This window comes from Xenia sp. Carnegie-2017, unplaced genomic scaffold, assembly GCF_021976095.1.
Source record: "Xenia sp. Carnegie-2017 unplaced genomic scaffold, XeniaSp_v1 HiC_scaffold_23, whole genome shotgun sequence".
NCBI lineage: Eukaryota > Metazoa > Cnidaria > Anthozoa > Malacalcyonacea > Xeniidae > Xenia > Xenia sp. Carnegie-2017.
Genome location: NW_025813486.1, coordinates 4,624,831 through 4,640,910, shown reverse-complemented (window position 1 = coordinate 4,640,910; position 16,080 = coordinate 4,624,831). Strand labels below are relative to the sequence as shown.

At 33.6% G+C, this 16,080-nt stretch overlaps 1 protein-coding gene and 1 long non-coding RNA gene across 4 annotated transcripts; one reads left to right on the top strand and one right to left on the bottom strand.

The window, feature by feature from the left end:
- Positions 1-4,060: 4,060 nt before the first annotated feature.
- On the bottom strand, positions 4,061-6,141 carry LOC124448737. The gene is made up of 3 exons (XR_006949223.1): positions 5,708-6,141; positions 5,004-5,242; positions 4,061-4,281 (listed from the first exon to the last, which is right to left on the bottom strand). It is a non-coding gene; the product is annotated as an uncharacterized LOC124448737 (long non-coding RNA).
- Positions 5,046-15,747, top strand: LOC124448713 (TNF receptor-associated factor 3-like). Of its 3 annotated transcripts, none has more exons than XM_046999660.1 (8): positions 5,046-5,248; positions 7,629-7,794; positions 9,391-9,442; positions 9,613-9,711; positions 9,793-9,957; positions 10,242-10,397; positions 11,535-12,213; positions 14,651-15,747. In XM_046999660.1, exons 2-8 carry the CDS (start codon positions 7,649-7,651, stop codon positions 14,893-14,895), a joined length of 1,542 nt encoding a protein of 513 aa, XP_046855616.1. In that variant the 5' UTR covers positions 5,046-5,248; positions 7,629-7,648; the 3' UTR covers positions 14,896-15,747. The 3 variants fall into 3 exon arrangements, with proteins under 3 accessions (XP_046855616.1, XP_046855615.1, XP_046855617.1); XM_046999659.1 differs by lacking the exon at positions 5,046-5,248 and adding an exon at positions 7,388-7,415; XM_046999661.1 differs by lacking the exons at positions 5,046-5,248; positions 9,391-9,442 and having other exon boundaries at positions 7,713-7,794.
- The last annotated feature ends 333 nt before the right edge of the window (positions 15,748-16,080 follow it).

Sequence of the window (16,080 nt, the reverse complement as noted above, 5' to 3'; positions counted from 1 at the left end):
CGAAGGATAACATGTGGGAAATGTAAATATGGCGTACAGTTTGCAAATTTCTCCATTTTTTCAATTTTAATATTTTTGCATTTCTGTGCAACATAAGGTATCCTACCCTTTTAAATGTTCATTATCACCTTGGCATGTAACATTAAAGAGACCTTTACAAAGTTTGCATGACAGTTCCTTGAAAAAGGGATTAGTGATGGAATGTAGCTCTTTCGCTCAAAAATAGAATTGACACAGAAAAAAGATGACGCAGAAGAAAAATGACGCTTTAAGTTCAGACACTTAGTAAAAGACAGTATTATTTTTGATAAAAGATTGTGTTATCTTCCCTTTTACGTTTTTTCCTAATGACATTGTTATTCTGCTAAAATGTAACAATAGAAAAAGCATTCATTTAAAGCGAAAAACACACCACTCTTTTCAATACGCCTGCTTTGAATATTTGTCTTAGTAGTTTTCTGTTGTCATACGACGTTAAACTGTCAACTTATTCCCTAATATATATTTCATTCAATTTAAATGTAAAAGCCAGAAAGACGTAATGAAGGACGGCAAATATTGCCAGGTAAAGTTTAAAGCCTTAATGTTACTGCACCCAAAATATGGTTTCGATAAAAATTCCTTTTTTACATATTTAAGCTACACGTAAATGCTTTTATCTGACAGTAATATTAAAATAAATAGCAAAGGAAAAGGTCAAAGAGAACTTGCCCAGTCGCAAAATTTCTTCCTATTTGCTTGTTAAAATTAGTTTTGTTAATTAAAGTGATTAATTTGCTTATTGTTTTGTCCACAAAAGACCAAATATTGCCGACTTTTGGGTAGAAATCGCCCGACGTTACTCCTTTTGCTCAAAATTGGAGGTGTTGCAGCACCCCCAGCACCCCCGCCTCGTACGCCTATGAGTCATAGTACTAATCATACGTCTAAACCATACTTTTTCTAACTGTTACCTGCGTGTAGGAACTAGCAATTCGTTCTAGCTTAACTTCGAACTAGCTTAACTAATTTGGTGAATCAACGAAAGTTGCACCTTGTAAACTTACTCAATGAAATTACCATATATTCAAAGTAAGTTTTCGTCTTTACATAAGACATCATCATACAAATAATTAAAATGGTCAATATATATATATACTGGTTAGTTCCCCCATAGGGCGGCAAATGCTGCCTAAGGTATTGGCGTAACCTTATGCTCAGAACTTTGTATATATTCTATATCAGGAGAATGCGAATTCTAAAATACGAATGCAAAACACCGAACTAAATTCAAATTTCTTGAATCGGCAAACCTCAACAGCAAGTGGGTGTGAAACTAAACTAAAACTTTCTAAAGAAGTTTTCCTAGAGTTTTTTTCTCCCTGTATTGTGGCCAAAACACGTCATATTTAATTTCCAATAGTAAATTAGGTTTATTTCAACATTGGTCCTTATTTATCAGTCAATTGCGTCCTTGCGTCAAACTGGTGCCGGAAGAATCACCTCATTGTGAGGCCTCTGCCCCAGTGTGAAGCTGAACAACCTGGCAACGTCCTACGTGTTGAGTCAGTCTCAAAGAGCTTTGTTCAGTAGGTTGGAATTTTCTGTTTTATATATGTAGGATTTGTTTTTTTTGGCTAATTTTGAATTTACCAAATTTCACATGGTAGGTAAATTGAAAGTAAGTGAAATGTCCTTGTTTATAAACGAGTGCCTGTATCTGTTAAGTAAATAGTTAAAGCTCAATGTTTATGACACAATATGATTTACCTAGAACAGTACAACTTTTGTTGAACAGTACTGTAGAACTTTAGTTGCTTGCTTTTACTGTAATCTAGAGCAGTTGAATAATATTGTTATAATCATGGGAAAAATAGCAGAAATATTAACTGATTTGCTTACATTAACTGTTATAACAGGGGCGGATCTAGTGTTTGTCAAATCAGTCACGTGACTGATGTTTATAGTTCAAAAATTATTTATCAAATTTAATGATTACAATTTTTTGTGATCATTGATTTCCCGTTCTGTAATCGTTTCGATTTCATCGTCAAAATTCTCTTTTATATATGAAAACTTATATAAATACCACCTTAGTAAACGAATCAGTAGATTTTCACATATCTGGAATTAGGATAACTGGCTGACTGATAAGCGGGGTGGCTCGACTGGTTCGACGGATAAAGGAGTCTATGAACGCCAAAAACGCTTATTTTATTGGTCAATGGCCAGATCAGTGGACAGTCTGGAATGGTCTCGACTGATAATAGGGGTGGCCGGACGTATAAGGGAGTCCAAATGCTATCGTGTAATTGGTTCATTTGAATTTTTGTTTTATTGTGATTGGTTTTGACGGATTTCGACTGATAGCCAACTGAACTAACATAGTCAAGCTCACTGTCTGAATTGAATGTTTGATCGTTTCATAGTAATTTTTATAAGCATGATAGAAACTAAACTTCAATCAGATGGAATTTGGGGAAACTTTTACAAATTCATATATTCACATGAATGCTGCTGTCCAGGCTGTGAATTTTTTCAAAAGGGTGAAAAATTTATGGATGAATTGTAAATTCTTGGCAAAGACGATCTCGCGGGAGACAATTCAATCATTGATGTTAAAAAGCAAGCCAACATTGTTTTGAGTTTTGTCAGCAGAAATTTACTTCCAAAATCGTAAGTATAGGACAATTGAAGTGTATGCATGAATGTAATATATCAAAGTCAATTTATGCGAGTGTGTGATGCGATTTATGTTAATATGGCGTATGGTAAGCAGATTGATGCTTCTAAAATTGTTGTTGCCGAAGGACTTTTAGCTATGATTTCTTTAATGTTTGGAAAATCGCGGCAGTTATATGGCTGCGAAATCCTACATTCCTTCAAATATATTTTAATGGACAAAAAATCTGTGGCTATAAGGTGCCATGCTATTATTTACCATATTATAAACAAATGTTTGGGGCTTTTCAGTTTATGATTATTGATCATTCAATCATTGGACAGTTATACTACACATTGTTTAAGATTTGAGAAAACTAATATTGATTACATGAGCAGCTGTTTATTACAACCTGTGATTTTGAGTCTTTCTGAGCCATGAAGCTTTTTATTTGAAAATTTGACTGGGATAGTATTAAACCAGTGAAATACATGAAATGTTGTCCCATGTCACATATTGTCCCCTGTTCTAACTGAACACCTCATGTAGAGATGTCAAGGTGGGTTGATTTACGGCTCATACCAGATTGTTTGCCAGAAATTCCTAAGACCTATTGATGTATGAAAAGCATTTTCTATAAAATAAAAATTTGTTACTAGGTATGTAAATGTACCTTGAAATTTGGAAAACAGCAAAGTATTTTTCATGATCACTAGGTAATTTTTCTGATGATCATTATAATTTATAAACTAAATTATTTCAGATTTACATTTAAACAAGCTTTAATCATATGAAAAGATATTTATCATAACCAGTAAGCATGACACGTGAACCAATTTTAACATTCATGCAATTATATGATTAAAGACATGTTGGTTACATTCTGTTTATATTGGCAAATACAATGCTACTGGTGATTGCTATATAGCACACCTTGCATAAACTTACAGAAGATAATAGTTTAGTGAAATGCCTAATAACATTAATGGCATTAAGCTGTCCTTAATTGCAAATTTTCACTCTGATAATCTTTGTTTAATCTTTGACAGAAAAGAATTTTGAGTTTTTTTATCAAAAGGTGAATTAGCTGGCACTGCATGTGAAAATGGGTAAAGGGTTACAATAAACTTGCATGGTTTGAAGTTTGAGCTTTTTTACATCTATGAACTGTTACTTGTTGTACCTCATTTCTAACTCAACTCATTACATAGAGATGTGAATGGGAGTCTCTCGGGGTCTATGCCTGAGAACTTGGTAGAAATTTTTAAAGACTATATCTTTTTTGGGATAGCATTATTGTAAAGTAAATTTTATGTTCCTAGGCATGCTAATGAGCCTTACATTTGGCATGATAATGAGACTAAATTTTTGGCAAAACATTTAAGTATTGTTCACTCCAAAAAAACGTAAGCAAATGTGTTGTTTTTATGCAAAAACAATGCCAAAAAAAACATTTTGTGTTGCTCTAAAATGCTAAATAACAACCATATAGGATTTTTACTTTTTTAATTTAGAAGTTTTTGTTCTGTGTTCTGATACATAAATTCTCCAATGTGCAGCTGGTTAAGGAATATTTTGCATTATTTTGATGATAAATGTATCTTTTATAGAAGCGGAGGTCATTTGGCCACTCATTGTGTCTATAAAAATTAAAGAGATGGATGAAATTTAAGATGATGAAATTTAAGATGATGAAATTTAAGATAAAAATTTAAGAGATGGATGGATGCTGTGAACAGTGATATGAAGGCGATGGGTATAACGAGAGATATGGCGAGAGATAGAGACGTGTGGCGTGGAAAAATTCATGGACCGGTCAACCCCCCTGGCGGGGATTAATACTGGCCGGTATATAAATGTTGTTTGTTTGTTTGTTTGTTTGTGTCTATAAAAATTCTTTGTTTGTTGACAATCAGAAATTGTTCAACTCATACATGTTTTCCCTAATTGTTGACACTGAATATTTTCTAACATATATTTTATGTCATACGCAATATTCAAGCCAATATATGTTAGTGAGAGTTTCACTTTGAATGTTTCAAATTTCTTTCATACAAAGTTGAAATGGACTTTTTAAAGTTATCCTAAAATTATTTTGTAAAGTTTTAGAATAAAGCTCAGTAAAGAGCTAAGTATTTTAGGTTGGGCTGTCACTCTTATCAGTAATCTCACAATGCAGAAGTTTGAAAAATTCAACTTTACTATGATTTAAAACATATTTCAGAACTTAGAAACCTGCCTTGGTTTAGTACAAGGAAGTGTAGTAACCCTGTAGTAATAGTGAAAATGTATAAGTAAGTAGGTTGGTACATTTTTAATCTTGAATGACCTATGTATTCATAATTTACCCAACTTTTCTGACCTTTTCTCTTTAACAATTTGTGGGGGCTGCCTTCCCCTTCCTTTTAAGTTGACTCATTGCTGACACCAAATTTTTGTGGTCAAGCCATGACTAAGACGTCTAATATGATTTATTTAAAAGCATCTTTCAGTTCTTGTCTTTCATTGATTTCACAGTGTTATGAAAACCTGGACAAGCTTCTCTATAGCTTTTTTCCATTGAACAATTCAGAAGTGTACTTGTCAACAGATAGTGATTCTCTAAAGGTAAATGTAAAAAGTTAAAAATTATGTATACAAAACAGAATACAGATGGTAGACAAATTTCTGAGGATTAATCTACTTAGTAACGTAAATGTATATTATATGTTTACAATTTGCTTTAAGTGGGCAAATGTTAGAGTCATTGAGATTATTTAATAAATATTCCTTGTCAGGCATATTCAAGTTTTTGTTAAATATATACCCACTCCTCTCACTTCATGAGAAAAATTTCTCTAATTTGACAAATAGAGATCTTTAAAATCAAGTCATATAATTGATAAATCATGAAAATCAACTCAGACGAAGGATAACTTTTACAAAAAGCATTATGGTTTCATAAAACACAACGCGGTCGACGTTGAACTGAAGTAGCGGTTAATAATTCATCTCAGTGATCTGACTGTATTTCTTTGCTTTAGGATTTGCTACTTTTAAAATCTTTCAAAATACAAAAACACTTACCAATGTTTGTCGTTCGTTATCATTTCCGTCTAACAAATAACTTCAGCCGGCATCTGCTGCTATTAAATGACATGCAGTTCAGAGTTTGATAATTATTTACAATTTACATTTTAAATAAACCCTTGCGAAACTCTATTCCTAACCACAACGAGTGGTAACTCAGTTCTATTGCTTTCTTACATAAAATATGAATGATTAAATTGATTTCGAGAGAGAATATACATCCTATTGTAATTTATAAAAGATCAAAGGATACTGATGCGGCCAACACTTGGACTCGAATCATCTGGTGTGTTATAGAGATCGTTAGCTACACAAGGCATGTTATAGTCTTAAAGAAAAAAAAGCCATTCATCTAGTAGCAAGCTGCCGACCTATTTGCCACTTCGAACCATATTTAACGTCAATAATATGTTTTGATGTGTTTAGTATAAGATTACGTGTAAACATTGCCGGGGATTCCCCATTACTCAACATGACTGTAATTATTAATAGACATAAATAGCTCTTGAGAGATATGAGATCCGTTGAGTGGGACAAAATATTCTACAACCGCCAGGGAACTACCGAAAAATGCGGCTCACCCACGATGGCTGGTGCCGACAATAGCATTAATAAAATTTTCTTTTATATTTGACCACCAACATGGCTGCCTTGACGTTACATGCAATCCACCTAAAGAAAACTTGATTAGTTGTAATAACTGATATTTCGTCTACACGTATTGATAACATTTCATGCTAAAGTTCAAACGTCACACAAAGGAACACTTGACCCAAAACGCGTCATTGCGTGCGCTCGTGTTGTTCATCCTGTATCGAACGATTTGGAAAAGACAATGGAAGTTATGTAAAGTCATTTACGTAAAACCACAGGCTATAAGCAGTGGTTTCAGCAGCGGGAATTGATTTTTTGCTAGTAAAAGTTTATAAACTATTCACAGCGATTTCAAAACTAACATAAGGCTTTTTGTAACTCCAAAAAACGTGCTCTCTCTAAATATTTACAGTCCACTCCAGGTGATACGGACAATATAAGTCAAGAGAATTACTGGGCGCTAAATACACTAACGTTTAAGCACAGTTGTTATTGTTGTTCTGTCACGTTGTGGATAATAAGACTTGGAAAAAAATTGAAATATTTACAAAGTTCTGAGCATCGGGTTACGCCAATACCTTAGTTAGGCAGCATTCCCCGCTCTATGGGGAAACTAGTATATATATATATATATGTATATAAACGTGCACCTTGACAATTTTAATTATTTGTATGATGATGTCTTATATAAAGACGAACACTTACTTTGAATAAATTACAATTTTATTGAATAAGTTTACAACGCGCAAATTTCGTCAATTCACCAAAGTAGTTAAACACGAATTGCTAGTTCCTGCACGCAGATAACACAGTTAGCAAAATTATGCTTGGACATGTGAATGGTACTATTTTGGTAGCTACGTCAACATTGAAAACTTGAAAAAATACCAGTTTCCGTTTGAAAGATGGAAAGTCCCTTAACTGTCATACCGTTTGTGATTTGCTATAATTTGCTTTTTTTTAAACAGGATGTTAAAGAACAATTTTGTCATATATACATAAGAGCGATGAAAATAAACTTCGTAACAAAATTTCCTACAGTTAGTGCAACGTCACTTTAATTTTGTTATTATTGTTCTGTTATCGTGTTACATACAGATGATACACACTGGTATGATAATCATCAACTGGATTTGATTCGAGATCGTAAAGCATGAATTGTGTAAATGATAGAATGTTTTAGTTGCGTGTGCATAAATGAATGCTATAGGAAAGATACCTTTTGGAAACTCAATTTGCTCAATTTAATTTCGCGGCGTTTTTATAACCTTTGATACTAAACTGTGGAAGATCTTATTTATTTTAATTTTTTATCTATTTGTAGTTGAAACAGATTTACTCAAGATGCCAGGAACAAAGATTCGTGATAAAGATCGGAATAAAATGAACTTAAAGTTCATATGTACTTACTGTAATCACCTTCTTGTCAATCCAATGCAGACTTCATGTGGACATTTGTTTTGTAAATCTTGTATGGACATTATTCTTGGGTAAGAAAATTTTTGTCTGACTTTCAACTGGAAGTTTGTTACTGGTTCGAATTGTAAATTAAATACACAATATACTACCGCAAGATGAGATGCTACATATTTTGTGTGCTAATGTTATCATATGTTTTCCTAATTGAATATCATAATTTTGAGAGGTATTCAAATGCAGTCTCGCGTTAAAATTGTGTTACCACTATTGCCGTAAAGTGTTGGTACACGAATCTTGTTATGCTGTCACCATTCTTAAGTATTGTGCCCTTTGAACCCTATATAAAATATGCAAAACGCGAGGCCATCTAAACACGGAAATTGCTGTCGTGAGAATTTTCAGCTTGCCTGAAAACAAAAGCAATTTCTTGCCAAAAGTGACTTGGAGTGCATTTTTGGCAATGTGAACTTAAATAAAAATTGGCAAAGTCGCCTTTGCCTCGTGTTTCGCTCGGTTTTTTTAACTCGTGCTTAATTTCCGCATATTTGAATCAGAACTTCCAAACACGGAAACCATCAAATAATTTTTTAATTACGTTGGCGTTTGATTAAAATGTGTAAAAGGACCGCTTATAAGGTCTCGGGTACTATTGTTACCCGACCGCCCGAAACACGCTGGGAAGGCTAAGTTACTACAATTTACATATTAAATTAGTGACGAGCGTTTACATGAGCCATTCTTTCGAGCAGGGTAACCCTACTTCTAGGGTTACCATATTTAGGAAAGAGGGTGTCCCTACTCGGTGAGACAAGTTTTTTGTCATTTTAGTCCTGGTAACAGGGACAAGTTTTGCATAACGCATGCGCAAAGTAAAATTATGGAACATAAACCACTGAACTAAAATACATGGAACGCTACCTGAAGCAAATATTTGAAGCTAAATCTCACACCCAGACACGCGAGATTACACCCAGACACGCGTGGGTATTGTTTAGAGATTCTCTCGAGGTGTGAAAATTGATTGAATGTGTATCTGGGTGTAATCTCGCGTGTCTGGGTATTAAATTTGGCTTCAAAAAATTATCAGACTTTTCTATTGCAGGTAGCATTCCATGTATTATAGTTCAATGACATAAACACATCCATCTTGGATTTTGATGAATGTAAAGTGAACTGGGAACGAGTTGAAAAAGCGCGTGCAGTTAACAATAATCTCTCCTGTAAACGCTACATATGTAAACTTGTCTCGGCCAGTAGGGTAACCGCAGTAACCGAGATCATGAAAAACAGGCCCTAAGGTACATGTTTAATGTGCGTAAACTTGATTAGCAGATATATTTGCAATATCACATACGGTTATTTTTAGTTCACTATTTACATTTTAACGATTTAAATAAATTTTTCCCAAACTTTGTGAGGCTCACTTGTTGTACACCGTACAGTGTTATGATGTCGGAATAGAAGTTACGATGCAAGACGAGAATTTTTGATTTTTTTAAATGGTGTTTGTCATTGTAGTTAAGTTAAAGCTGCCTATCTCCCACCCCCCCCCCCACCCCCCCTTCCCAAAAATAAAACTCAATAAATTTGTGATTTGGCTGTCTTTAAACGTCCTTAGTTTTACATCATTTATTTATCAAAAGTATTCATACTCGTTTAATTTATAGAAGTTCTGATCCAAAATGTCCGGAAGATCAAGAAAAATTGAGCAGAAATGATGTAGGTGAAAATATTCTATAGTTTTATTTGAGATTCCTGCCCAAAATCACTTCACTTTAATTTCGACCATTACTGAAAAATCTATCATCAACATCTACTTCATTAACTGATTTATAGTTTGCAAATGTACCAACCTTTAACCGCACGTAATCTTTTTGAAACTTGCACAGGTTTTCCCTGATGCTTTTACGAAGCGTGAGTTGAAAATGATTCGTTTACATTGTCCTTCTGAACAGTGCGAATGGTTTGGTACATATGAAGAATTGGAAGTGAGTTGCACCAAGATAGTCTTTTATTTTAGTTAATAAAATTGTATCCATTTTATTAACAAAAGCTTCCTTTTTCGTCAGGGTCATTCTCAAGTTTGTGAGCATGCGCTCATCCGCTGTATCCACAAGCAATGTAACATTCAGTTATCTCGCTCTCTCCTTGACGAACATTTGAAGAATGAATGTGAATATCGAAACGTGAAATGTGAATATTGTGATAAAGATGTCCCATATGCTTCACTTAAGGTAGGCAGAATGTTCTCACCCGAATCAAAGAATCACAGGGGGAGGGCGAATAATAAGCCTGAAGTACATGGTGATATACGCAACAAAGTACGAGACAAAATATTTATACCATATTTTTACTATGTAAAACCAAACAAAATTTGAGCCTTCTCAAAAACGTCTTCATGTATAAAACTTTGCCTTGCCGATTTTGTCTTAGCATATAGAATGGAACAAACTCCTTTTTTCATCTTTTAGGAAATTAATCTAAATATTTTTCCTTTGTATTTTTATTTAACTTGTAGGACCACATAGAAAAGGTGTGTGAAAATGCACCAGTGCTTTGTAAATATTGTGAGAAAAAGATACCAAGGAAAGATGTTGAAAACCATGAAAGTACGACTTGTGATGAAATGCCGACTACATGTGAATTTCAAGCTATTGGATGTAACTATAAGAAAGTAAGACGATTTGAACTGTTTTACAATTTCGTATCAGTAATGAAACAAACTAACTTGGAAATCTCCAAGTTAAACAAAATTTCCGTCTAAATCAATAGACATGGTGTATTTGTAGTAAAAGTTTAATGATACCTTGTTTTGACTACATAAATTCAATTAATACTAAGGTATTGGATTGATATGGTAATGGTATTTACAATGAAGTTTTTTGTATGAAATTATGTTTCGATATACAACCAACAACCTCAGCTACAACATATGGGTGTTGAAATAAACGGGTTGATTAATGTTGGTACTTGACTTTGTTCCACCAGCTACCTCTCTCTAAAGTTTGAAGCCAGTTATTGAGCTACTCCCAATCTTTCCTTAAATGACCATGAAAAAAGTTTATTACGACATTAAGTCAAAACGCGAGCAAGTATTGGCATATTTATCATAGTGTAACTGTGTATATATGGAAATGAAGATATTTCACATGGTTTGGTAACAAGCGCGAAAAATAATTTCGAGCAATTAACGATTTGTTTCCAATTTTAGTTTTGAGCAAAACAGATTCTGTAGAGCCCGAAATTTCTAAACATTCATGGTCATTGATACAATGGGATTTTAAAACCTGGATTTTTATGATTTTCATTTTAATGTTTTACACCGTATTCCCAAATCATTAACTAAAATTTCATTGAAGAGATTTTGAATTAATTTCATTTTTTCTGAGATGTCAGCTTTCCAACTTTCCCTTTAGTCTGCAATATATAATGTCATTCGATTATAAGAGGTACGACCCATTGAAGCCTGAGAAGTAGTTTGTTTTGTCCATTGAAACAGGTCTTACCGCCTTGGGAATATTCGTGCTACTTTGATGATTTTATTGCCTTAAGGGAACATTTATCAATCGCCCCAAATGTCTTAATTATGTTCGGATTGAAACAATGACGTAGCTAGAGGGAGGAAGGCCCCCTAAAATGTTATGTTTTACATATATTATATTGCTTAAATCATAGTTACGCCCCTCCCTACCCTTTTGTCTGCCACCCTAACAGAATCTCCTGGCTGCGTCACTAGATTGAAACAACGAGTAAATTGTGGCAAACTTGTAGTTTTCGTTTAACGAACGTGTTGGTATTTTTTTTTTTACAGACTTTAAAACGAAAGGAGATCCGTCAACATATGAATGACAATTTAATTGATCATGTGAGCCTTCTGTTACGATATGTTATGGCATTTGTTACACAGTTAAGTAACTATGTACCACGTCCAGAGTTTACCACTGCTGTTCAAAACATGGCTGACCAAGTTACAGCTGTTCGTGCCAATCTTTCAGAAAAATTTGTGATGTTGGTAGGTAAACTTACAGGTCTTGAAAGGAGGATTGAGAGTCTCGAGGATCGTGGTGGTAACGACAGTAACAATGTCCATTCGTCATTAGAGGTTTCCTTGATGCGTGATAGGATTGTGACTCTAGAGCAACAATTGAGAGATAAATCCTCAACTATACTACGATTTCGTGAACGTTTAGATCAAATTGACGAATCACTTGCAAGAAACACGATAAAGATTACGGACCTGGAGGGCCAACGTGGTGCGCGAACACTAGGGTCAAATCAGGCTATACACAGCTACAATGGTACGTTACTGTGGAAAATAGATAACTTCAATCGAAAGAGACAGGATGCCATTAATGGTATGAAAACAGCCTTGTACAGTCCACCATTTTACAGTTCTCAATATGGTTACAAGATGTGTGCTAAGATCTATATGAATGGTGATGGTTTTGGAAAGGGAACTCATTTATCTTTGTTTTTTGTTGTCATGAAAGGTACTGACATTTTGCATATCTCCTACTATTTTAGCTATTAAAAATTGCCGGCTTTTTTATCTGTTACAACTGTGTCATGCGCTCGTTGATTTGTATGGTACACATTCAAAATTAAAATAGATGTTGCGTTCAAAGTTATCATGCAATTTTTAAGAAATATTCGGCAACTTTCGAATTATTACATTATTGAAGAAAAATTTTTTGCTTTATTTTACATATAAATATTATGATTTTATTTCTGGAGCGTTCATTCCTTTATTGTATTTTGCGCTCAGCATACAAATAGGCTTTTTGTTTCCTCTGGCGGAATCCCATAGTTAGTTAAATAAAAATTTTGTTCTGGTGACAAATTTGAAAATCGTTTAAAAAGAGCAAATACTATGATGAAATGTTCAAAATTATAACATAATAGTTCTTAAGAACTATTAGATCCAATTAGGATCTTACTTTTTATTGAGTTAATGTTCTGGTTTTAAACAGTTCTTTTAAGAACTATTATGTTATCATTTTAACCATTCACCATGGTACTTGCTTATTTTAAAACGATTTTTGAATCCCTTCGTATCCGTGGTTCTTTGAATGAGCCAAAGTAATATGTATGACAGAAATGGCTTTTAAATTGTGACCATTTAACTGAATATGACCCGCAAAAAATTTGTAGCCATTGTGATTTAACTAGTGCCAATCTTTCCACGCACGGCGTTAAGAAAGCTCATGGACGGCGATAAGCTAGAATGTGGGATTTGACCGCCAGGCACGTGTTCCTGAGGGTAAATTGTGGCTTCGTGCATTGTACAGGCATGCAAGGCAGCAATCCAGTTATATATTTAGTTCAATATTTGTGACATGCACCAGATAAAGAATGACGTATGTTTACTGGGAATTCTTATGAAGATGTTCCTGTTTCTTTTTCTAAAAACAATTCAAAAATAAGTGGTTTGTCTAGTGACTGATTTTTGCATCAATGGAAGTAATGAGATGTTATGACATTTAAATCTTAAATCTAAAATACGGTTACTAAAGCCGGAATTACACGAGCAAGTTTTTCGATGCAATTTTTCAAAATTATCAAACAAAGGTAATGGCTACACGTGCAAGACAATTTTTTTATCGACGACCATTTTGGTAATGTTTATTAGTAAACATTAATTTCAATCTCGCGTCTCATTGGTCAATATCGGATTTGTTGCATTGTAGCTATGTATAGCCTGATTTGACCTAGTGCACTAGGGTCAAATGAGGCTGTACACAGCTACAATGGTACGCTACTCTCGAAAATTGATAACTTCAAGAAGAAGAGACATGACGCCATTAATGGTATAAAAACAGCCTTGTACAGTCCACCATTCTACAGTTCTCAATATGGTTACAAGATGTGTGCTAAGATCTATATGAATGGTGATGGTTTTGGAAAGGAAACTCATTTATCCTTGTTTTTTGTTGTTTTGAACGGTACAGACATTTGGTCTCACGAAAGATTTTCAACGTTTGTTGATAATTTCAAAAAAATTCGTCATTAAATTCGCTTGAACTGGCAAACCACGACTTAAGATGAATGTCTAAGTTATCTTTTCTATAAGTCGTTTGTTTGAAATTCATTTCATAAGATTCCAGTTCTTAAAGATTCCAGTGATTATCGTTTGTTTCCATATAATTAGACGTCAAGCACTTTTACTTTTAAGTTTCCAACTTTCAAAGAAATACGCTCAAGTTTTACAGATTGCACCGGCCTTTTAGCCCAGCTCTTTGTTATAATGAAGGGATGATCTTGGTTTGCAGGCGCACAGGAGAAATTGTTCTTTAAAGTCATTGCTATTTTTTTTTAATTTTGTTGTGTGATGGTATATTTATCATTAGACATTGCATATTTACTTGACGTAAAAAGTGTACATACGAGAATCGTGAAATTCTTGCAAAACATATTTGTAATGATCTATACATAATAATGCACACAAATGAAAGAGCCAATTGTTTACTCGTTCTTATATATCTTGACAATCTTTCCACCACATGTATATTTTTGAATTTTGATTCCTTTAGGAAAGAAAAAATCCATTTTTGGTTAGCATAAATCCTGGGTAATAATAGACAACTAGCTTCTAATGTTACTTAACCAATATAACTTACTTGGAGTGATTTATTATGCAAAAATGACATTGGTCTGCACGTATTCTCATTAGATAATAAATATCTAAAAAAGAGTGATTTGCTTTTTACGAGATAAGTTTGTGTGACTGTGTTGTCTATTTTCTGCCTAAATCATATACCTCATGTTATCATGTATACTTCGGTAATTGATAGGAAATCGAGTGCAAACTTTTTTGTCCGTTTAATGTTCAAAATGCCTTCTGAATAAACTTTATATAGAAGAACAAGTTGTTTTATTAATTTTTGTTTGTTTATTATTTTTTTTTAATGGTTCTGTAATTATTCTTAGGTGATTACGATGCACTACAAACATGGCCATTTCAAAAAAAGATCACGATGATGTTAATGGATCAAGGAAATGGAGATCACATGATTGATGCTTTTCATTCAGATCCTCAAAGTTCCTCATTTCAGCGACCAAAGTCAGACATGAATATCGCTTCTGGATCGCCACTCTTCATGCCATTGGAAAGTTTGAAAAATCGTCAGTATATTAAAGATGATACTCTTTTTCTTAAGATGATAATTGACTGAACAATTTCTAAAATTATAAGCAAGTTTCGATTATATTTATTTGTTTGAGAATGTTTTTTTCGAGATCAAGCTTAATTGTTTAATGTTAACACTCACTGAAGAATGACATATTTTCTTGTGGAGTCATGGGATGATATGGATGACGTAAAATCTCTTCGTATATGTAATGACTTTGAAAGATTTTCATGATGTAACGACTAACTCAGCTATATGGATGGTTAGTGAAATTCTATACCAATTGCAACGAGTTAAAAAAGAACAAAATCTGAATGGACGATATATGAAATTCTAGACAAATTGCAGCAAGTTATGATAAAAAGGAACAAGATCTGGATTAATAATTTTTGGAATTCCAAACTTCTGCAACGAGCTCAGATGTGACGACAGAAGTCTAAATGGATGGTTGGTGAAATTGCTGGACGAGTATTTTTCTAGAATTTCACTAACCATCCATCTAGTCTTTGTCTATTGCAAGGAGCTCAGATGTAGAGACCAAATTCTAGATGAATAATTAATGTAATGGTAATGGTAATTGGTTATAGTTTATTTCATGTACTGTATATTTATTAAGCTAAGATATATTGGAGTTTACAGCAATAGCAATAACGAATAAATACAATAATGGTAAAATAGAACTATTATCTAAAATACTAAAAAATACTAAATTGTTATTAACATAATGGCTAAACACTTTGTTTTGCGTACGAGAAATCATCGTGATGGAAAAATATAGTAAAATTATGTGTATGTAATGATCGATATATTTATAAACAAAAAAATAGAGAAAAATAAAAATGCTATGCAATTATACTATTTTAAAATCATGGTGCTACAATAGCACGCATGGCGGCATTTGGCAGAACGTCTTTTATTGAGTTTTTTATTCATATTCCACAACAAAAAGTTTACTCCCTCCTCAAGAATTAAGTTTCATATAGATTTTGATTTTATTTTCTACCAACATGCATTTGTTAAAACCTATGTAATATGAGTTGTAACTATCCTCTTTTAAGAAAACTAAGGAGCTTTAGACCCCCTCTCTCTCTGAAACTCCTGCTAAACTATCAGTTTTCACCCACGCCCAAGTTTGGCTTTACAAATTATGACTACCGTCAAACTGAATTGTGAAAAATGGCTCGCCTCCTCCAATTTCCTATATTTTTAGCAACTCTCAAAGGCGCAAAC

Coding starts and splice junctions, on each gene's coding strand:
- LOC124448713 (XM_046999659.1), top strand. Junction 7,795..9,390: donor TGTATGGACATTATTCTTGG/GTAAGAAAATTT, acceptor TTTAATTTATAG/AAGTTCTGATCCAAAATGTC. Junction 9,712..9,792: donor GTACATATGAAGAATTGGAA/GTGAGTTGCACC, acceptor CTTTTTCGTCAG/GGTCATTCTCAAGTTTGTGA.